This window comes from Zootoca vivipara, chromosome 1, assembly GCF_965207765.1.
Source record: "Zootoca vivipara chromosome 1, rZooViv2.hap1.1, whole genome shotgun sequence".
NCBI classification, from domain to species: Eukaryota; Metazoa; Chordata; class Lepidosauria; order Squamata; family Lacertidae; genus Zootoca; species Zootoca vivipara.
Window position 1 is genome coordinate 84,536,782 of NC_142582.1, and position 24,011 is coordinate 84,560,792.

At 45.5% G+C, this 24,011-nt stretch overlaps 1 protein-coding gene across 1 annotated transcript in view; it reads right to left on the minus strand.

The window, feature by feature from the left end:
• Window positions 1–3,789: 3,789 nt before the first annotated feature.
• The window catches only part of CHST1 (carbohydrate sulfotransferase 1), a 30,218-nt gene continuing 9,996 nt past the window's right edge, over window positions 3,790–24,011 (minus strand). The window contains exon 2 of the mRNA XM_035120316.3: window positions 3,790–6,855. Within this exon, the coding sequence (XP_034976207.1) occupies window positions 5,546–6,811 (1,266 nt within the window). The 5' untranslated portion in view covers window positions 6,812–6,855 and the 3' untranslated portion in view covers window positions 3,790–5,545. The remainder of the gene's footprint in view (window positions 6,856–24,011) is intronic.

Consider the following 24,011-nt stretch of genomic DNA (forward strand, 5'->3'; position numbering starts at 1 on the left):
TACCTTCCCGCTGTAGCGGTTCAAATTTATCTACTTGCATTTTGACGTGCTTTCGAACTGCTACGGTAGGTTGGCAGGAGCTGGGACCAAGCAACGGGAGCTCACCCCGTCACAGGGATTCGAACCGCCGACCTTCTGATCAGCAAGCCCTAGGCTCTGTGGTTTAACCACAGCGCCACCTGGGTCCCTCGACCTAAAACCTTGTTTGGTTTTAGGCATAGCTAATTTGTCATTTTCTTTTCAACTGGCATCAGAGATCGCCAAATAACTCTTGTTCATAAAAAGCTGTCAATTTTGTCTGCATCAATTTTAAAATAAAGCAAATATTACTACTAAGAAGGGTAAAAATAAAATAGAAGAATTCCTTCCAGTAGCACCTTAGATACCAACTAAGTTTGTCATTGGTATGAGCTTTCGTGTGCATACACACTTCTTCAGATACACTGAAACAGAAGTCACAGTGTATCTTTCCTGTAAGACCAATTGCAGTCGTTAACAGTCGTCAACAGGTTTACCACACCTATCAGCCAATCGCCCATTCCCACCACCCTTCTGAGTAATATCCCTCCCCACCCTCTCACTATACATAAGGGTCTGGTCACTTCTGTTTCAGTGTATCTGAAGAAGTGCATGCACACAAAAGCTCATACCAATGACAAACTTAGTTGGTCTCTAAGGTGCTACTGGAAGGAATTTTTCTATTTTATTTTTGTTTTGTTTTGACGGCAGACCAACACGGCTACCTACCTGTAACTAGAACTAGGAAGGGTGTCAGGCAAGTAAATAGCTACTACCCTAGTACTGTTGGGGTGGTGCTCTAGGTTAAACCACAGAGCCTACGGCAGGCCTCCCCAAACTGCGGCCCTCCAGATGTTTTGGCCTACAACTCCCACGATCCCTAGCTAAGAGGACCAGTAGTCAGGGATGATGGGAATTGTAGTCCAAAACATCTGGAGGGCCGAAGTTTGGGGGTGCCTGGCCTAGGGCTTGCCAATCAGAAGGTTGGCGGTTCGAATCCCTGCAATGGGGTGAGCTCCCGTTGCTCCGTCCCAGCTCCTGCCAACCTAGCAGTTCAAAAGCACCTCAAAGTGCAAGTACAGCGGGAAGGTAAACGGTGTTTCCGTGTGCTGCTCTGGTTCGCCAGAAGTGGCTTTGTCATGACCTGGAAGCTGTACGTCGGCTCCCTCGGCCAATAAAGCGAGATGAACGCCGCAACCCCAGAGTCTGTCACGACTGGACCTAATGGTCAGGGGTCCCTTTACCTTTTTACTGTTGGGGAAGAAATGCTGTGAAAATAAGGCTTGTTGTTGTTGGGCAGGCAGCTGGTATGGGCTCCTTACATGAGTGTATGTGCTTCTCACCTTCTTATCTCTTCCACTTTGGGAATAGGAAATGGCCCTGCAGTTAACACAAATGCAGTAGTAAAGACTGACATTTATTCATGCCAAGGCCTTTTTAGTTTACAAAATTATGGCTGTCACTCAAATTAATAAATTGTAGTGAATTACTTATATACATTTCAAATGGATTGATTAATCAATTAAATCTGCATAAATTTGAATTCGAATAAAACTTCCAAAGAAAAGGCATTCTTCTTTGTTTTTAGATGACGACTCATGTGTCACAGTGTCTGTGATAAAGGAGAAATACGTCTTCTGCAGAGACATCTACTACCCAGGGATCTGAAAGTACTTACATACAAAAATAATCAACATATTCCCCCCCCCCAAAAAAACCAAAAATCTGCTGCCCAGTTAATCAGGCACTCCTTTTAATTAATCAAAAGATGTCTAATCTTTTTGAAGCTTTATACAAAATAGGCATTCATGTTTGCTTGCCTTGTGGGTAACATGTAGTAATGTCCCAAACTAAAATCTTGGTCACAGCATCAGAAATGAGGAGACACAGAAACATTCCAAGAACGTAGTTTCATTGTCATGGAGAAATATTACACCTCAGTCTCAGGACTCTAACAGCTATCAGTCAGTCAATCGCCCATTTCCACCACCCTTCTGAGTGATCCCCCCTCCCCCTCCCCACCCCTCCCCACCCCTTCTCTACATAAGTGCCTGGAAACTTCCATTTCACTGTATCTGAAGAAGTGTGCATGCACACGTAAGCTCATACCAAAATAAAAACTTAGTTGGTCTTTAAGGTGCTACTGAAGGAATTTTTTTTATTTTACTCAGGACTCTAAGACAGCTACCTTTGGAATGCAGATCAGAAGACCATAAAATGCAGAAGGTTATAAGGAACACATTTTCTTTTTGACAGAAAACCAATGGTCCTGGTCCTCTGGGATTAATAATAAAAATAAATAGTTAAAACCTTAAACATTTGCATGCTTCCAATTCCTACCTGGAAACCACCCCCAAATCTTCTGGCCCATCAAATATTATAATTCCACTTACTGCCCCCATTCCGTCCCATTATTTATCACACACAATGGAGCATGTACAACCCTTATCCCTAACCCCAGTTAACTGCTCTTCAGATGCCCACTTCCAACAATCCAATAACCACAGGTTTAATTCAGTAGCCAAGATCATGCCAACACATATAAAACTTCAGCTCAAACCTAAATGAGTTGGCTCAAAGTCCAGCAAGAGTGAATCTGCACATGGAAAGAGGAGTCTGCATGAGGCACCTCCTTTGTCTTCTCCTGCTCAGTACAGTCGTACCTTGGATCTTGAACACCTTGGCTCCCAAATAAATCGGCTCCTGAATGAGCAAAACCTGGAAGTGAGTGTTCCAGTTTTCGAACAATTTTTGGAAGCCAAACGTCCAGTGCAGCTTCTGTGGCTTCTGATTGGCTGCAGGAGCTTCCTGCAGCCAATCAGAAGCCGTGCTTCAATTTCCAAACGTTTTGGAAGTCGAACGGACTTCTGGAACAGATTCTGTTTGACTTCCAAGGTATGACTATATCCATAAGAAGGGGAATTAGCTCAATTTAGTCAGAAACAAGCCCAGAATATACCCAGATTTTCAGCTTTCCTTTCAGCTGCTAGAATCCCATGGGGTTAACTTGGCCAGTTTTATTTTGAAAGAAAATTGGGGGACCAACTGGGAGGTGCATGAGCAGGAAGGAGCCAATCTCTGTTGCTTTCTTTAAAGTTTTGCAGATAGTTGGATGTGCTGGTGCCCAAAAATCTCTGAAAAAAAGTTTTGAAGAGAACAGCAACTTCAACTAACCTGGTGTGCCAACAGAGCCAGAACTAGGGCTCTTGCGAACACAACAGGGCTTTGCTGCTGCTCCTTACATCCCATCTCCTGTGTCTTCCGAAAACAAGATCTGGAGAACCCCCCAGAATAGCAGGTTGAGGGAGGAAAGTGGGAACCGTTCTGTCTGGCACGAAAAAATAAATGCTTGTGCTGCCGGAACGATCAGATGGGTGCAATATTGAATTCCTTCCTGCAGGTTGCCTGGTTAGCTAGAGGGTGGGATGGGAGGGAAGGGAAGGAGACCCTTGTTCTTTCATTTCTAGTAAGAAAGGGGGAAAACATGAGCCTTTTGCCTCCCCCTCCCCCTTACCAGGTAGGTAGTGGGAGGGAACAAATGGGTCTTTTTCTTCTTCTTTTAATAAAGTGAAGAAGAAAGGGACTTGTTCACTTTCTCCCTCTCTCAGGTAGGAGGAAGGAAGAGGCCAAGGAGAGCACAATATGGTGAGGCAGGGAGAGAGGGTGAGCGTGGGAGACCCCTGGAAAGCATCTTGCTCAGGTTCTCCGCCCGCCCCCCCACTTCCAGTCTGACACTGCCTCTGATGCCATGGTTCCCTCTTCCTCCCCCCCCCCATGTCTACTTGTGTAACTGACCTTTAAAAGAAGAACATAGTGTGGTTTTGTATCTTTTCAGGTCCTTTTTAATTCCCAGGGATTCCCACAAAGAATCCCGGAGGTTTTATTTTGGTAAGGTCGGTGAGAAATCTCTAGACAGTCCTAGACCTGCCCACAGACTCCTGGAGTTCACTGCGGAAAAGGATGTGACTGTGAAGTCAATTAGCACCCACAGCGTAGATAAACCCACGCAGTTTTAAATTATTTCAAAACTGTTTAATGCCATTGCTTCCTGCAAAGAATACTAGCAATGATATCGGGAGGGAGCTGGAAATACTTTATTAACCCTCATAGAACACCAGCTCACAGGGTTCCATCCTTTGCCAAGATCTAGAACTGTTAGGCAGGCTAGACTAGACCTTGAAGTTCTAGAAGAGCTGCAGGCTCTGATGCAGATGTGAACCTTTCAGAGCAACAGGGAAAATAGGGGGGGAATAATTGTTTGAGGCTGCCTCATGCTGCATTGCTCCCTTTGTTCCTGCACTGTCGTATCTGGCTGTCGTATCTGAGCAACTCTCTCAGATTTCAAGCAGAGGTCTTTGCCAGTCCTGCTGCCTCAAATCGTTTTAACTGGATATGGCGGGGATTGAACCTAGGACATTATGCATGCAGACATGCGCTCTTCAACTCGGTACCACAAGTTCTTCCCTAATGTGGTTGGTGGTTCTAGATGAAACAAAAAACCGCCAGCTTAGTTGAGGAGGTGGAGGGAGTTTTTGAGCAGACTTAGAATACTGAACACTCTTATAATTCCTCTTGTTATATCAAGGTAACTAGTTCCAATTTACTACACATTAAAAAGGCAGGAGGTTAAAATGCATATGGATCATGGAACTGCCATTATTTCTCCACCTCGTCACTTAACAATCAGATAATCAGCCTGCCTGCCTATGATTCACTCTGCTATCCATCTTTGGGTCTTTAAAGGTCTAATAGTCCACACATCCTTCCCCTTCCACCCCCACCATTACACTTGTCTTGAGGAGAGTTAAATGGTCTGACAATTCATTGAGCCTGGCCTGGTGAATTTGTCCCTCCAGGAACAATTGATTTTATTGTATTCTTTATTTGCAGAAAACACAGAGAGGCATTAAGGTATTGTTGTTGATGTTCAGCAAACCACTTCCTTCCTTTCTTTTTTTTGGCACAAAGAAATGTCATAGGTGTTACTCAACAAACCATGGATCAGCGACCAGCCTGATAACATGACTCAGACATATCAAAACAAGATTTAAAACAAGGAGACTTTTCCACATTCAGCTAACAGTAAAACCTGCTCATAATCAGGAGGAGTTAGGTGGGAGATGACAACACTATTCATAAATTAGACATATATATATTTATATATATATAGTTATAGTTATCTCTTACATTGTAAAAGTAAACAGTGCAAAAGTATAATTCCTCAGGTACCCTTCGGTGTGGAAAGCCTGAGGGTTACTTTTTTCCCCTTTTATACATTGTTACGTGTGTGTGATTTGTAAACATTGCTACCCATCCGCAGTTTGTGTTTTTAGCTCTTGTTCTTAAGATACTCATAATCCATACTATGGTCTGAGAGTGGGGGCACCTTCTTCATGTTAACTCTTTTGGAGACTTCCATTCAAAGAATTAGTGCAAATTTCAGAGAGTAGGAGGGGAAGAAGGAAAATAAGGCAATAGTTAGAAATGGCTCGTATCAGCATTAAAACACGAGTCCCTAATGTCTGCATTACCAGAAGGGCAGGAAGTCCCTCTCCTCCACCAGGCTGATGGAGAGGTTCTTCAACTCCTCCTCGGAGGACACCAGTTTGTAGCCCAGTTGTACCAACACTTGCTGGCATGCGTTCTGCGTGAACGCCACAATTTCGAACGAGAGGCGGAACCGCCACTTCTCTGCAGTCGCTGCCGAGTTCCGGACAGTTCCGTACTTGTGTTTTGCTGCAGACCGATCTCCCCTTGTGTTGTTCTGTATCCATCGCTCCACATTGCTGTCCATGGGAATGCCAAGGAATTCATACATCTCCTCGGTCTTTTTTAAGGGATTCCTGGCCAGGTCTTCATACCTCACCAGCATGTATTTTCCCTTGAGCCAAGGTGGCCGGTTCAGCCCGGTGGAAACAGAGTTCAAAAAGTCCTCACAGACAGTGGTGAGCTGGGTCACGTCCAAGTTGTAGGGCTTCCTGCCTGTGCCATCCCAGATCCGCCAAAGTCTGTAAGTGTCTCGGAATGTCTCACTCCTGGAAGCCAGGATGCCCCTGGGGTCCCTCACCAATTGTATGATTTTCAAATTGAGCCTGGGGTCCTCCACCAAGGCTCGGAGGTCGTTGACCTCTGGCACCCGCACTGTTTTGATAGCAACATGCCCGTGATCCTTACATGATTCGGTGGCCAGGGTCAGATTCAAAGTGCCACACTTCTTCACACAGTCACCTTCTTCCAGAGGTATGTCGGCGGATGCTGCCAGCGTCTCACAAACTGGTGGGGAGCACAGAGCTTTGCTAGCCCCCCTCCGGAAGAGCCTGTCCGTCGTGTGGTTCACAGGCTGGGGCTTGATGTAATTTTCCAGGAAGTAAAGGTCACAGTCGTAGAGGCTTCTCAGCAAATCTCGGCCAGCACCCAGCATGATCCGCCGGTCTGTGGAGCCCTTCGTCTGCGTCAGCTTTGGGATCAAGGTGTACTGGACATGGTAAAGAGGCTCAAACAAATAGAAGACATCAAAGTGCTGGTTGAATAGCTGCCCGACAAAAGAGGACCCGCTTCTGGTGGTGGCCAAGATCAGAACGTGCGTCTTCTTGGAGGTGTTGTAAGCAAGGGTGGGGCTTTCATCACACAGCCGGTCGGCCGATTCAATCTCCTGGTTCAGGCTACAGTTCATTGGGTTGGGAGGTACAGGGCAGCTGTGGAAGGACTTGGTCGTGAAGGTGCGGATGGCTGTGTACTGGATAGCAATGGAGGCCAAAGCAAGTAGGAGGACAGCCTTCCAGGAACATTGCATGGCTGGTCACCTTCATGGAGATTCTTCACAGGTCGCTTTAGTCTCTGCAACACAAGAGAGTCAGTCGGGTTGAATACAAGACTCCCACAATACCCCACAGATACCACTGAATGTGCCCGTGAAATCTGAATTAGTGGGTGGACAACATGGTACCCTGCAACCTCTTATTCAGCAACTCTTAAGATTGACCTACTTCAGACAGTTAAGGATAAAATGTGCCAGTCTCATCACCCCAATATCAACAATTCTGAGCTTCTTTGAAGTTTAAACAGAAACACAAAACACACAAATGCACAGAGAAAAAGAAAGTGCATAGGACTATGGGGAGGGGGAGAGTAAAATCATGCAGGTTTACAGACATCCTGCCTTGTGATCACTGAAAAATCCATTCTGTTCTCATTTGCTTCCTGAGCTTTTAACTGATTCCATACAAAACTTTCTGGGGTCAATTCCCACTTCATACTTCATGGGTTTGAAACAATGTAGGCTTCTTCATTTTCCATAGTTGACTGGAGCTTGGCTGCCCTTCCTCAATATGGTAATTTGAAATGTAAGATGTGCACATACTCAAGCCTCCCATTTTCTAGGTAGGAAACTGTTCCTGTTAATCACAGTTGGGATTTCAAGCAAGGGCTCTTTGTCCTCAAGCCCACCAGGTATTTCAAAAGCTGTCTAGGCTATGGAGCCCAAACAAGGAGAGGAGGCTATGGAGAAAATGAGGTTGCTGAGTGCAAGTAACAGGAGCCGCAGGGGCCGAGTCAACAGGAGCCCTACGGGCACATGAGGTCATGAAACTGAACATACAGAAGCATTTCCCAGTGAATCATACACAAAACTGGGAATGAGCAGAATCCTTCTGGTGCTTGTGAAAGGAAGCTTTGAATCTGTCGTAAATTTCCACTCCCTGTTAACAAGTAGGATCCTTCAGCAACAGGGGTGAGGATGCCAGCAGTGGGGGGAGCAACAGTTGTGACACTTGTCTTTGTATAATTGACTACATTCCAGGCACACAAAAGCCATAGGTTTCCAAACACACACACAGAGCTCCAGCTAAGCAAGAGGCAACATCACAGTTCAAGGACACATTCCAGCCAGCTAAAAGCATATGAGAAGGGGAGGGGGTGATGTAGCCTCAGGTGGGTCAAATTCAGCTTGTGGGGTGGAGGTTCTCCACCACTGCACTAGCAATGTCACCAACTCTTAATCCAAGGGCAAAGCATGGAAGGAAGCCATGTGGTTCTCACAAGTGAAACAAACAACAAAGGAGATAAGGGGGGGACAGTGTTCTTGAAGCTACCAACATGAGTCTGACCAAACTGTGGGAGGCAGTGGAAGACAGGAGTGCCTGGTGTGCTGTGGTCCATGGGGTCACGAAGAGTCGGACACGACTAAACAACAACATTTGGTGTATAAATGCATCTAGAGGGACACAAACATTGAACAAAGACAAACAGGAACATACCCCACTGGACTCAACTATTAGTCTAACACCGATAATTTTGGACATCCCAAGGCAATATTCTAGAAGCCACTGCTTCATGATCCTGCTAGCACTTGTCAGGTTGTCTGTCTGCCTGTTTTACCACGGAACCCCCAGGAATAGCAATTTAGAGTAGGTTCTGATTTTCCTTTCTCTGACACTTCTGGGGTGGAGAAGTCTTTAGTTCTGGGATGTATGCAAGCAGTTTATCTTTTTTATTATTATTATTTTAACTTTATTATGTTCAGTCAATACAATAAAATGAGCAGTTTATCTTAAGAGATTATACCCTCTCACTTGCTAGAAACAAATCTTTGGACAACGTGTCTACCAAAGGCTGCATCAGACCATATGTGCAGGTGTGCAGACGATATGATACATAATGAATGTGCACAGAGATTTCCCAGTCACAGCCACACATACATGGACTCAGACCAAAGGCAAGCTGTAACCTCTCAAGGAATTAGTGGTATGTGGTGTGAGGGCCGGTGCTAGGGTTTTTTGCGCCCTAGGCGAGATCACCTTCTGGCGCCCCCCCCCCATCGTATTTCAAACACAGATGTATTTCACATCCAACCTGTTCCTTGTAACCATGATCTCTGCTGCATGTTCCAAAGCAGTGGCAGTCCTGCTACCACAGAATAATAGTGCAGGGTGGGGAGGGAGGGGGAAGAGAGAGAGAAGGAAGGAAGGAAGGAAAGGATGAAAGAGAGAGAGATTGAAGGAGGGAGGGAAGAGACACAGGAGGGAGGGAGGGAGGGGGTGAGAGGGAAATAGAGAGAGAGAAAGGGAGGGAGGAGGGGTGAGAGGGAAATGGTGAGAGAGAGGAAGGGAGGGAGGGAAGAGAGAGGGAAGGAAGGAAGGGATGGGTAAGAGAGAGAGAGAGAGAGAGAAGGGAGAGAGAAAAAGAAAGAGGGAGGGAGGAAGCCTGCTCTTGTGAGAGGCGGCGGCGGGATGAGTGCCCAAAAGGAGTGCTTTCGGGGCGCTGATCCTGTTGCCACCTCTCGCAGGGGAGCTGCATCTCCCTTCTCCCAGGCTCACTGGGGCGGGGGGAGGGAAAGCAGCCCAGACGGAGCCCTCCCTCACGGTTCGCCCCAAAGCAGCGGGGCTGAGCAGGTGAGCTGAGCACCGTGCCCTCCAGCTCCCCGTCGCACCCTCTAACTGCCCGTCACGCTTGGCCTTGCCGGAGGGCGTGACGGGGAGCTGGAGGAAGGACCTGGCGCGGCAGGCGGAACACCTAACTCGCGCTCCGCCAGGCTGTGCCGCCTCCGCCTGCTCAGCCGAAGTGGCGGAGTGGTGCTGCCAGGGCCCTCCAGGCCGTGCCGCCCTGGCTAGGACAGCCCTGGGCAGGCTGGCCTGCGCCCCCTCCATTTTGGCGCCCTAGGCAACTGCCTAGTTTGCCTAAATGGACGCATCGGCCCTGTGTGGTGTGGAATTACCCAAGGTCTGATTACCAAAAACAAATGCAATTTCTTATCCATCTAACCAACACAGAAAGAGAAGCCATGAAGCCCAAAGAAGCTTATTTATGAAATATGAGAAAGATTCTAGCCCTATTCAGATGTTAGCAGAACTAAAATTAAATTAAACAACTTGTGTAGCACTTTTAGAACATGAAAGTCTGGAGGTGCTTCTAAACAAGTTTGTTCTGATCCTGTTCAGCTGAATTATTTTATTTATTATTAATTATATTATTATTTTACATACCATTCATCCATCTGGGATAATCAGCCATTATTGATGCTGCCATTATCACTCCAGGATGGAAAAAAATCTCTGCAATCAATAATTTCTCACACTCAAGTGATTTGAGTCACTTCAAGATTAAATAAATTGAATGATGCCATTCTTTGGGACCCTATTAATAGACCTCTGAGTGCCTCTGGGATATCTTGCCTTGCAGTCTATCAATTTTCAGAATACTAACACGATCTCTAAGGACCCTAATTTTTGGGAAAGCAGCAACTCTGCCCTTTGGGTAATAAAGCAACTTCCTCCTTGGAGGCTGAACCTGTCGGAGGTTACTTTGCTGCAAGGCATGAGCAGTTGATGAGGTGAGGAACTGACACAGAGATGGTCTCCTGACATGGTGTTGCTGCCGCTTAACAGGATGGAGTAGGGCAGCAGTAAGCTTGGGTGCACCAATGGAGTTCATTTGGCACTCACATTGATGCACCTGCACATTGATGCACTGACCCAGGTTCATGGCTCCCCTGCACACACACCCCAGAAAATGGCAGTGATGCTGTAGTTGGGAGGTCAGTTTTGGGAGCTCAGCTCTGTAGCACTGCCTTGCTTGTTGCTTCTGGTGCAAGTCGCTAAAAAAGTGATCATTTTGGACCCAGGGAGTCAGACTACTTGCTAAACAGGCAGGTCCAGTCTGGGAGTTGCCAGGAAGCCCTTGTTTGTTGTTGTGTCCTTCTTCTTAGAAGACTCTTCCCTCTCAACTAAGAGGAGGCTCTTCCCAGAACTGAAAACTGTTCTACCCTGGAGCCACCAGAGAAACATGCAGCTTATTACACAGCATGCTAGCATTATAGAAACATTCTTATCCATATAAGCCTCGTATGTCTTAATAATTCAGGCCCCTACACATCCCATCTTGCTACCTTCCTCTACAGTGCAGAGTAATTTATCAGACATAACACTCTTCCTCACAGTTACAGGGAGCTATGGAGAAGGGGGAGTCACTCAGCTACAGCCAGCAGCTCCTGCCACTCCCCTGTGGCTCTGCAAACCATGCTTTCTTTCATAAACTATGATTTCAGCTTCTTACGACGGACTCTGTCCAGACTGCTGCTTTCCTGAGGCATGCAGAATACTGGTTTTTTCCTCTTTGCTGGTAGAGCAGGTAAACTGAAGCTAGCTGGAATGCAACTGAACCTATTCCTCCCTCTCATGATCATCTGTGAACTCAGCTAATACACCAGCAAGAGGCCTCTCTTTTTTGTGTGGCCAGACATGCAGGCAAAAGGAAGGGACGGCTAAACATTTATGCTGTTTTTAGTTTCATCACCTGCAGGGCAAGACTAGAGCCACAGTGCTTCATAGGTATGCTTCACCCACCTCACCTCTATATTCCATATTCCAAGGCAGCACCATATTCAATTTATTACCATGACTCATTTCAAGTCCACCCTCTAGAGAAGAGGGTCAGTGCTTCACTGCATGGCCTGGCATGGTCAAGGGGCCACCCTGTTCAAAGTGCTCCATCTCGTCTCTTTGGAACTAATCTGTTTTAAGTTACAATTTGCTGCAGGGTGTACCGTATTTCTTTTATACTCTGGTAAAGACAGCCAAGGGACGCAGGTGGCGCTGTGCTCTAAACCACTGAGCCTAGGGCTTGCCGATCAGAAGGTTGGCGGTTTGAATCCCCGCGATGGGGTGAGCTCCCATTCTTCGGTCCCAGCTCCTGCCCACCTAGCAGTTCGAAAGCACATCAAAGTGCAAGTAGATAAATAGGTACCGCTCCAGCGGGAAGGTAAATGGCATTCCTGTGCACTGCTCTGATTCGCCAGAAACTGCTTAGTCATGCTGGCCACATGACCCGGAAGCTGTCTGCGGACAAACGCCAGCTCTCTCGGCCTATAGAGCAAGATGAGCGCCGCAACCCCAGAGTCGTTCGCAACTGGACCTAATGGTCAGGGGTAAAGGTAAAGGTAAAGGGACCCCTGACCATTAGGTCCAGTCATGACCAACTCTGGGGTTCATCTCACGTTATTGGCCGAGGGAGCTGCATACAGCTTCCAGGTCATGTGGCCAGGGGTACCTTTACCTTTAAAGACAGCCAAATGCAAAATCCACATACCTTGGGCTGGTTATGAATGCAACCATTCACATGCAAATTAGAACCACTGTTTTTCTCTCTGCTAAATACCTGGAAGCTGCAGCTGAGAAAAGAGCTGTCTTTACTTCCATGTATTTTACCAAGAAAAGCTACCTATACCTTCTACTTGGGTATCTGTGCTTAAGTCCAAAAAAAGAGCGTTAGAAGATACAGTCGAAAATGGGTGGAGGGGGATCTGTTCTCTGATTTCTGCAGGCTTAGACCCTGCATCCTACTAGTATTAATGACATGGTCATGAAGGAGGTGAAGAGGAATGATGTTCCAATACTCCTCATATTAGAATACTGTAAGTGAATCCTATTTCTTTGAGGATCAACCTCTGATATGCAGAAAAATAAATCTTATGAAAGATAGAATAGCATTGCTTCGCTTTTATCTCTTTCAGAGTTGTGAGTGACAGTTGTCCAAAGTAAGGCTGCCCTAGGATCAGTCTTCATTACGTCAGTGAGTCAAATGTAGTAAAAGTTTTCTATAATGTAGACCAGGGGTGTCAAACTCAAATTCATCGGGGGCTGCATCAGTAGTTTGGTCACCCTCAAAGGGCCGGTTGTATCTGTAGGACTATGTGTCCACTCTTTATTATCATAAATTATTGTCACTGCATTCAATTATTATTGTTTTTGTAATAATGTAAGTAATAACTAGCTCTGAAAGCAGAAACATAGTCAGAATAATGGCAAGTAGATATTCAAATGTACAATTATTGTACAATTTATTGAAAAATGATTTTTGGTAACTGCACTGGGTGGTGGAGGCTCGCTAGGGTTTCATGCAGGACCTTTGCAGAGCTACTAGTACCTGGAGATGCTGGGGTCCTTCTGCATGCAGGACAGATGTTCTGCCAGTGAGCCACCACCCTTCACCAAAGGGACTGGCTGAGGTTGACTCACTGGAGCTGCTCTCCTGGTTCCAGGGTTTAAGGGCCAGAAGTATAAAGCAGCATCCTATGTTTCTGAGGAGAGGGAGAGGGAGGGGAGGGGAGGAAGGAAGGAAGGAAGAAAGAAAGAAAAGGAGTGGGAGGGAGAGAGGAAGGAAGGAAAGAGGGGAGAGAAAGAAGAGTAGGAAATAAGGAAGGGAATAAAGAAGGAAAGAAAAAGAAAGAGGGAGAGAAGACGGAAAGGGACAAAGAAGGAAGGAAGTAGAGGGAAAGAAAGAATAAGAATGAGGGAGAGGAAGAAAGAATGAGGGAGAGGAAGAAAGATGGGAAGGACGGAAGGAAGGAAGGAAGGAAGGAAGAAAGAAAGAAAAGAGGGAGCAGGAGGGAGAGAGGATGGAAAGAGGTGACAGAAAGAAGAGTAGGAAAGAAGGAATAAAGAAGGAAAGAAAAAGAAAGAGGGAGAGAAGACAGAGATAAAGAAGGAAGGAAGGAGAGGGAAAGAAAGAATAAGAACGAGAGAGAGGGGAAGGAAGAAAGGGAAGGGGGAGTCACCGCCTTGATTCAGCGCCAGAAAAGAGTGCGAAGGGACCCAGGGGCAAAAAGCATTTCCCGTGCAGCATGAGGCAGCGGGTGTCCATTTTAGGAGAAGTGCGTAAAGCATGTTCATGAGGCTGAGCCGCTGCTGAGCTCACGTTCATGAGGCTGAGCCGCGGCAGGAGGAGGAGGAGGTGAGGCAAGAGGAGGCGGAGGAGGCGGCTTGCCAGGTCGGTGCCCGGCAGCGCCGTCCGGAGAGTCCCAAGCCTCTGGGACGCAGCAGTGCTCTGTAGCACTTTGAATCCTCCTCCTCCTCCACACGGCAATGCTGGGTGCTTTGTCTGTGCTTCAGCAGCAGCAGCAGCCGTTTCCAGGCGCCGAGCCATGGCAGGAGGAGGAGGATTCAAAGTGCTACAGAGCACTGCTGCGTCGCAGAGGCTCGGAACTCTCCGTGCGGCGCTGCCGGGCGCTGACCTGGCAAGCTGCCTCCTCCTCCTCCTGCTGTGGCTCGGGGCGCTCCACGCAGCGCTGCTCCGGCCACCTTTCTACCCCCCCCGGCCCCAGCTGTTTGTCAGCGCTTTGTCGGCGCGGCGCTTCAGGAGCAAGGTCCCGCTGCTGGGTCCCGCTGGCTGGGGCGCTCGGCGGGCCACATGACGAGGTCTGGCGGGCCGGATTTGGCCCCCGGGCCTTGTGTTTGACACCCATGATGTAGACTGTCATTTGTGTTTTAGGACTTGAACAGAAATATCATTTCAAGTTTACAACTGCAGAGGTACTCAAGATGTTTAATTAAATGGTTCTGTCCTGAATATATTATTTTTCTGATTTGATTCTTCTCATCCTAGCTCAAGAGCTCAAGGTTACAATGGTTTTTAGTTTAACCTCCCAAACTACCTTGTGGCCTATATTAAAACAAGCATGTATAACTTGAGATGCACCACCCAACACAACTGTCTGGGACTCTAATACAGCCATGGCAACCTCCACAACAAGAACAATGTTGTCAGACATATGACAGGCCATCTTCTGTGTTTGTACTGGTGGACTACAGGCCATGCAGGCCTCTTGCAAATTAGTAATGCTCCCTCCCCAACTTCTGTGAGAGGAGAAGGAATGGAAATGGGGAAAATCTGTGTGCAAGGGGAAATTATGAAAAAGAAGGGAAGAGGGGGGAGATGGGGTGCAAGGGGGTTGCAAAAAAGAAGGGATATATGGGGAGGATGATGATGATGATGATGATGATGATGATGATGATGATGATGATCAAGGCCTAAAGAATGGGAGGGTATGGTGGCATCACAGCTGGGCTGAAGGTGAAAAGGGTACTTAGTAGTTGCAATGCATGGGAGGAAGAAACCAGTAGGAGAACACTGCAATCCCCCGGGACATTCTATACAAGATCTCAAAGTAGCTGTCATATTACAAAAGAATTTCAAAAATAGACTGGAAAGAGAAGTTGCTGAATTGCAACTTATTACCAAACTTAAAACCATGGAGAGACCTGGTCTGAATAGAGACATTGGATTCTTATCTCATTACACATGATAAAGCTATTTTTAGCCATCTCACCCATTGCTTTTTCATGTAAGACCAATTGCAGTTGTTAACAGTCGTCAACAGGTTTACCACACCTATCAGCCAATCACCCATTCCCCCACCCTTCTGAGTAATACCCCTCCCCACCCTCTCACTATATATAAGGGTCCAGTGACTTCTGTTTCAGCGTATCTGAAGAAGTGTGCATGCACACGAAAGCTTATACCAAGAACAAACTTAGTTGGTCTCTAAGGTGCTATTTGAAGGAATTTTTTTATTTTGTTTCGATGGGAGGAAGAAGATGCAGAAGGTTACCATGGGGGTGGCTGGCTTGTGTGTACGTGGGGTTGCACAAATGGAGGGGGAGACATGGACATGGGGGTAAAGGTGAAAACAGGGGTGCAATGATGGACTGTACAACAGAAGAGAGAAGTGGCTTCAGAAATGGGGTTGGGAAGGTGAACAACAATCTGAGTAGTTGCATGGGGTGGGAAGGGGAAATTCTAGAAGGTTAATGTGGGGAGAATGGCAGGTGAGCAAAGCAAACAGGAGTGCAGCCCCTAGGTTTGTTTTTAAATGTATGGATGCAATAAACACATTTTCAAACAGAAGTGTTATGCACCTACGCGTGCCAGGAAGATCGGCTGCATAACCCCATCAACTGTGATTGGGGGTAAACAGATTTGCCACTGCATAATGCACAAAGCAGCCCTAAGAGAAAACACCGAGCAACTAGTGATATGAGGGGCATCTGAGCCCCACTTCCCAAGCAAAGGATGCTGCAGTGAGAAATATCTGTTTACACAGCAGCAGCTAAAGCTCACAGGACTGGACTGTGGAACACGAAATGCTGACAGCAAATCCCAGATTAATTTACCCAAATATTTTTAAACTGCCCTGCTGCAAGCAGGTCCCTGAGAATGTTGTCCTTGGCCGATTGTTTTCCACTTTTGCTCTCGCTCTTTGTGCAGAAGCCTCCCTCTACTCACTCCCAAAAAGCTCATGTTCTGCCTTTGATTCACAGTAGCTGCTCTGAGCATTGCTTAATTTAAACATCCAAACATTTTGCTTTATTGCTGTAATTCATGCATGCACAAATCTCATGTCTCCTCAACAGGCTCCCCTTCACCCCTTGCTACCCATTAACGCTCAACACCACCCACTCCTGATGGGAGAACAGGAACAGCAGCTGACAGACAACACAGCAAGGGGATTTCTGGAGTTGACAACATCTCTGCACACAGTGCAAGCTTCAGAAAGCTGGATTGGCTAAGGGTGTGTTAGTATGCAGGGCCTGTTCAACCTCAAAGCTCCTGTGGCTTTAGCATATTAAAATTCCTGACGGGGCTAGAAAAGCACAAAGTTCCTGGTGATTTCTCCCCAGAGAGGACGCTGCTGTTGGCAGGCTGTGGCATTCCTGGGGAGGGGTTGTGGGGGCAAGGCAGGGAAGGGGAAAGAGACTGTCAGTCTCATCTGTGCCAGTTATATAAGGGCAGGGCAGGGCTGCTTTTGTGGGCCTAGAGGCTAGCCTCAACCACCAGTGTTTTTATTTATCAGGATTTAATCCCAGCTCCAATAAGTCTGTTAGAGCATCAGACATTTTTCTCCTAGAGGAATGTATAAATAAGATGCTGCAAGACAAGAAGCAGATGTTGCTGCTACAAAGCAGCATGGCAAGTTTAACCCAGAACAACCCAACCTTGGCTGGCCAACTACTGGGCAAATCTGGGCATCAAAGGCTAAGCTTCGTATCAGCAGCAGCTATACCTCTAAGCTATGTGTGCAACCAGTCACCTTATTAACTCGCCAACCTAAAATTAAGAGTGCACAGATCACACAATCAGCCTCTGCCCTGAATATCTACATTTCTGCAGAGGTTAAACTGGAACAACAGACTAAGTAAAAAGGCAATGTTTCAATTTTTTTATAATCCAGTTTCTTTATTTCAATCATATTTCATTCCCAGATGTAAGTGCCTCTTTAAAACAACCTGGTTTAAATGGGTATATGAATGCAAGGCAAGCATATTCAAGTCTATACTTACGATTGTTTAAAAATGATCTCATTATCCTCCGACAGACCATAAAGCCTGCTTTTTAATGAGAACATACAAAACAGCAGTTAACTTTTTATGCTTAAAATCAAGCATTCTAAATATAATGCAATGAGTCATGTATTTGTTATTGTTCAATTTATGTTTAAACTAGTTATCAAATAGTATGGATATTTACTTTTCATGTCAGGTAGACACACTGTTCTGCAATGCTTTGTGCACATACCTTCAAGTAAATGTTGCTGCTTAGTGTCCTTGCATGTGGGAAAGCAGAGCCAAACAGAAATCCTTATTTCACAATTGCTCCCCAAAACAGATATAAATTCTGTAGTGTAAGAGGCATGCAGGCTGAATCACCATAATTTTTGGATTATGCTCCTGGGTAGTATAAAGGCTCTATTTGGTTACAAACACTTGTTGTATTTAGATGCTCTAATCAGTATCTGTATACAAGCACGTTCAGGAAATATGAATTAGAAAGTTGGGGATTTGACAATTATGAATAGACCTCTTAATCTGATATATGCCCAGGAGGCAGAAATGCTGGGAATGCTTCTGCAACGGCTCACTAAAAATCTTTCATTGCTGTTAAAAGTTATGCCACTAAATTAGCATCAACATTTCACACGCCTTTCCTTCACAAATCTTAACCCCCTGTAAGAGTCGGCCTCTAGGGCCCATTTCATTTCACCACCCACTTTTGCACCCAGCTAGATACTGTACTGTACAGAATAAACTATCAGACTTGTGCATCTTAACCAGTGTTATCAAATCAGACTGGCAGCAGCTTTCCAGGGCACAGACCTCTGCTTTCACCTGCAACTCAATATCCCTTTAACTGGACATGCCAGAGATTGAACCTGAAACCTCTTCATACAAAGCCACAGCTCTACCACTAAACTATAGCCCACTTGGGTCATGCATCCATGGCAGCGACCAGAGGAGTAATGATCTCTGGGAGGAGCACAGAAGAAACGCCATTCTGCATCACCACAACTGGATGTCTTCATCTTCCCCAACTCTAACAAAACATGTCTCTCTTGTATCTCTACAGCCGCAGCAGGCGCTGTAACTTTCCATCAGTTTGACTTCACCAGCAAAGGCGCACTCCTCCATTTTCTCCCAAGACAGACAGCTGCCAACTCCTCAGTTCACTGAATTATTTATTTAAGATATTGAAACTCGCCTTTCCCGTATAGTTCAATGTGGCTTATGCCATATATTAGACAACAATGAAGAAACAAACCAGCAATAAAACAATTTAATGTAGAAGTAAAGCACAATAAAAGGCTGAATAATTAAAAGCAAAACAAGACCGGAAGCCTTATATATAATCATGTCTGGCCCAAAAAGTTTTGATGCCTGGGAGGTCATGATGGGGGCCCCACCGTTCCACATGCAGAAGCTGACTAGACTCGTACAGTAGTTGATTCTCGCTTCAGCACTGGCGATAGGACAGCAACCCTCCACTGACAGGGTGCAACAACCAAGATGGGCCTCCCATTTGTCCCAAACATGGTTTGGAATTGACAGGAAGGTCTCCATGTATTTCCCCAATAAGTAAGCAGGCTGATATGGGAGAAAGTGGTCCATGAGATACCCTTGTCCCAAACCATGTAAGGCTTTGTCCAGCAGAACTCTTCCATTATGCTGCATTGCTGCCTGTCTCATACTACTTCTGTGTGATGCTAAAGCAGGAAGGAAGTGCAACTGCTATTTATCAATGTCTTCTTTCTCTCTGTTCCCCTAGAAGTCAGCTGCCCCACATTGGGGGAATGTTGAAAACAATCAACATTCACTTATATTATTCACATACTTTCCTAGGCAGACATGGATGGATGACAGCTCCTGGATAATTCTGAGATGCATGGTATTGTACATACTCTACTCAGAAGCCCTCATTTTACAGCTGGGTCTTAAGTCCCAGCCCCACAGCATATTTAGCCTAGCACTTCTTAGTTAAATAATATTGATCCAGGAGGTTTCTGGTGTATGCAAGAGATGGAAGGAGATATACTAGCTTTAGTTCTTTTGCTCTTTGCTATGTCAGGGGTGTGCGTAAAATAGAACAATAAAACAATCAATATGTCACCTCTCCTAAGTACAGTGGCTTCCAGTCAACCCCAGCTTTTCATGTGTATATTTGCTAAAGTTCTTCAACAAAGTACTGTCTCTTGCCCTCTGGTGGCTATCTTCTGACTAACCATCATCGAAAAGGTTTGGAACTTTTCACCCTATGTTGATATAGGCATGAATCTAATAGGAAGGGGAGGAGAGGTCAGTTTGCTGTTGAAGTAGAGTCCAATATCAAATTTGTTCTTTAAATCCCTCTTATCCTCTAACCTCACTACAAAATCTCCAGCCCAATTTTATTTCATGTTTGATTTCCCACTGTCTGCAACACACTATTTGATGGACTTCATTTCTGGATCACAACACCACTTTTATTGTTTCAAACCTAGTTATGAACTTACTGGTCAGAGAACAAACATTTGTTCAAATAAAAACAGAAATTGCACAATACAAGATTTATTAAGTGGTGCTAACGGAGAAAAGAAAAGCCTGGATGATAAAGATTCACCTGATTCCTTGTTAGAAGAGGGACTGTTACAATACAAGGACCTTCTCTCTCAGAAACCTGCATTTATTTTTCCCTGACATTGAAGCACCAGAGGATTCTCATAAACTTTATAATAGTATTCTTGACAGCTATAGGAAGTTTCCATCAATGAAAATTGTGTTATCTCTTCAAAGGAAATTAATGCATTGTCATGTTTGCAATTAAGTTTATATAAGACTGCACCACCATCGCAAATAGTTTTTTGCTCAGTGATAATGTGTATCCGCCCAGATGGGTAGCTCAGAAACAGTAGGAAATCATAGAAAGCTATTTATGAAGAAGGATCTCTTAAAGATCCTTCATTTTAAGAATCTCTTTTAAGAATCTCTTAAATGTTTAGTCAGAAGAACGCCAGACAGATTTGACTAAGATGCACTTAGAAAGAAGTCACCAAAAGAAACCTGTGCAAGGCAAGGCTTGCATTTGTGACTATCTGACCCTAGTTCCTGGAGTCTCTTACACTGTCAAAGCTGTAAAGTTTGCAACGCTGTTGTACAGCAATGCTAATGATATGTTAGCATAGCCATAACCTCACTCAGCTTTGGGTGCAAACTAGCATAACTGGAGTTTAAAAGGGGGGAGCCATAGGGAGGGGGCAATCAGAAGCACTGTGATGAGGGAAGGGTAGGTCTTTTGCCCAAATATCTACTGGCTCCGAGTACACTCCTTCGCTCCACCTCTGCCAGTGAGGCTTGCAGAGCATGAAGCTCTGCAAAGTGTCAGCAGGATTATTGTGAAAGGGGGCTCTGACCACTCACACACACTTTTGGGGGAGTCCCTTGACAGATGGGGGTTCTATCTCCTGATGCACAATATGCAATCTGAATGACCTGTGAAGGAGACTTGTCATCCCCCTGCCCTGCACCACCCTCTGTAGCATATGTTTCTAAGACAGGGCACTTGTCTGCATGTGCCTGTGTGTGTGTGTGTGTGTGTGTGTGTGTGTGTGTGTGTGTGTGTGTGTGTCTGCCTGCTTGTGTACCTGAGTCTGTGAGGTGACCATACCACTTTCTGATGACATCTACTACTGGCATGTGGCTCTTTGGAGGAGATTCAGTGGGGCAATGCAGCCCTCAGGGTGAAAAAGATTAGCTACCCCTGCTGTTAACAGCAGGAAAGTGAGCTAAGGATCACTTCAGTTCAGCTGTGGCAGATGCTCATCTCCATCCATGTGAGGACAAGGCCAGCCATGACCTCAAATAACGCCACTTGATTCCTAGGAAAATGCAAGCTGATCCACATACAGAGCTCTGTGTTAAGCAGGGACATAAAATCATGGAGTTGCAAAGGACCTTGAATGAAATCTAGTCCAACCCACTGCCCAATGCAAGATCTGCAACACAGGATGCAGCTACAAGCCTCCGAGTCTGGTAGCTATCCAACCTCTGCTTAAATACCTCCAGGGAAGGATGCCCTCCTTCTTCTTTGGCAATCACTTGTAGCCAAGTGTCTTCCATGAACACGGTCCATGAACAGTGAGTCCATAAGTGACTGTGGAGGCCAAGTCTGGATCCATAAGTCCTTCCATGGTGTGGACATTGGTTTCCCTACCATCTACCATATCAGTGTGTTCCACTGGCAAATAGCTCTTGCCTTTTGGTAGTTTTTTCTAATGCTTGATACTTGAAATTATTCTAATACCTAAATTTGCTTCTCTGCAATTTCCACCCATTAGTACCGTACTAGTCCTGCTTTCTGAAGCGACCAGGAACATGCCTGCTCCATCTTCTGCATAAGACTAGATATTTGAAAGCTGCTATTATTCTCCCACTATACTTCACTTCTCCAGGCTAAACATGCCCAGCTTTTTCATCCATTCCTAGTAGGGCTTGGGCTTCCATCAGACCCCTCACCATCCTGCTCACCTCTTCTGGGCACACTTGTTTGTTGATGCCCTTCTTAAAATATGGTACCCAGAACTGGGCACAGTACTCCAGAGACAGCCTTATACAACCTACAGTAAAACTATTACTTCTTATAAACTAGACACACAGTTGTTTCTTTTATTGAACATTGCATTAAAAAAATTTGCAGCTGCATTACACTGATGGCTCATGATCAGCTTGTGATTAACTAAGATACTTAAGTATTTTTCACATGCACTGCTGCAAGGTCAGATCTCTTCAATCCTGAATGTGTACCTTGGATTCCTTTTGTACCTAAATGCTGGACTTTACATTTATCTCTGTTGTGTTTCATCTTGTTGGTTTCAGGCCAGTGTTCCAGCCTGTCAAGATCATTTTGAATCCTGATGTTGACTCTTCTATGGTATTTTCTATCCCCCTAGCTTTGTGTCTTCTGCAGATTTGATGAACACCCCTTCTATAGCCTCATCCCAGTCATTTATAAAATGACTGAACAACACAGAGCTTTAGACAGAGTCTTGCGGTACTCCACTTGAGAGCCCCCTCCGGGTTGATACAGAGCCATTAATAAGCACTCACTGTGTATGGCTGCTCAACTAGCTGTGGATCCACCTAACAGAAATATCACATTAAACAGAATCAAATGCACATCTGAAGCCCAGCCAAGGAGCAATAATCAGCTGCAGCCAAATGAATTGTTCACTTGCACTTTTTCATAGGGATAAATATGTCCTATGCCCTCACAATTGCGTGGTTTTCAGTTACAGACACAAAGGAAGCTTGGAGAGCCCTCAACTGCCAGATTCCTGCACTGAATGTTTAAAGAAAGTGTTTAGGTATGTTGTTTCACTCAGGGATGGGCTGTGCCAAGTCCTTTTGCCTCTCTATGCCAACAGCACTGTTACTTTAGCCTCAGACACTAGAGCCTTCCATTGGACTTCACAAACTCTGCTAACCGGGGGGCGGGGGTGTCTCCTCAGCTATTTCCTGGGAAAGATGGTTGTCAGAGCAGCCTAGAGAAATATATTCGTCCCTCCTTACTTTCTACATAATTATTCTTAGACTTATCAACATACATTTAAAATTGCTCTCCCTCTTTCTCCTGGGCTTGCTACACATGTTATCAAGTTGGTGTAATTCCCACCAGAACCCCAGACTCCGTAGGCATTTCTCCATATAGCAAGTTACCAGCTATACCAGGCACCCCCAAACTGCGGCCCTCCAGATGTTTTGGCCTACAACTCCCATGATCCCTAGCTAACAGAACCAGTGGTTGGGGAAGATGGGAATTGTAGTCCAAAACATCTGGAGGGCCGAAGTTTGGGGATGCCTGGGCTATACTGTGCACCAACATAATCTGGCCAAATTTTAACCATGCCAAAGCAACGCCTCATTTCCGCAGCACAGCTAAAGTTAGACCAAGAAATGCAAGACTTCCAATAATGTGTGAAGCATGCATTACTTTAGCTTTTCAGAACACATCTTTCTCATCTTTTAAAGCTGGTGCCTGAAATGATAGATTCAAGTAGATTGAGTAATTAATTCAGTGCACCCAAGATTTCCCTGCCCATGGAGAAGTCATACACCATGTTGTTACCTTCTTCATCTCCACTTTGCTTTCTTGCTTGGAGGGAAGCATATTAATAAAGCCCATGTGCAGATTGCTACATGTCATGTATGCACACTATAAGCCACACCTGCCCAAAGCAAGTATGGGCAACAAAATAAAAGCATATGCTGTATCCAAATCCATGCTTCTCATTATAGCCATGACTAGCTTACAAAGTGCAAGAGCAAAACAGCTCCATCACTGCCACCTTAAGAGTTGGGCTCTGTCCGTCTCAAACCGAGCAGAATGGGAAGGAAAAACACTGCAAGCCGACTCATTGATTGGTGTGGGTGACTCAGCTCCGGGTAGGTGGGGTGCTCTTGCCCTATGAATCAGACATTGCCCTTACATCAAATCTTCACTTAATGTCATGGCGCTTACAAGGGAACAAAAATTTCAAAACCCAAGTCTTGTGAAAACACCATATCGCTGACAGGTTTGTTTACTTGTGTTAATTTGTGTGCCGACCCCTCCTTCCACATCCCCCTCAAGCTCCAGCAATGATGACTACTTTGTCTCTCACTAATGTCACACTTCTCATTAGCTCAAATTTCTCGTTAATTTTTTGGCCTAAAAGCTTGCTCTCTGAGCAGATTTATATAGGTTCCCCCCCACCCTTTACTCCAACACTGGTTGCTTGCCTTGCTGAGGAAAAGCATTTCAATCCACCAGGCATGGTGAACACTGGCTTGGGGGCAGATTAAAAAAAAAAGCAGGTATAATGCTTAGCACATGATTTTTCACTGAAGCTTCATCCTGACTTCTTCCTTGCTTCAATT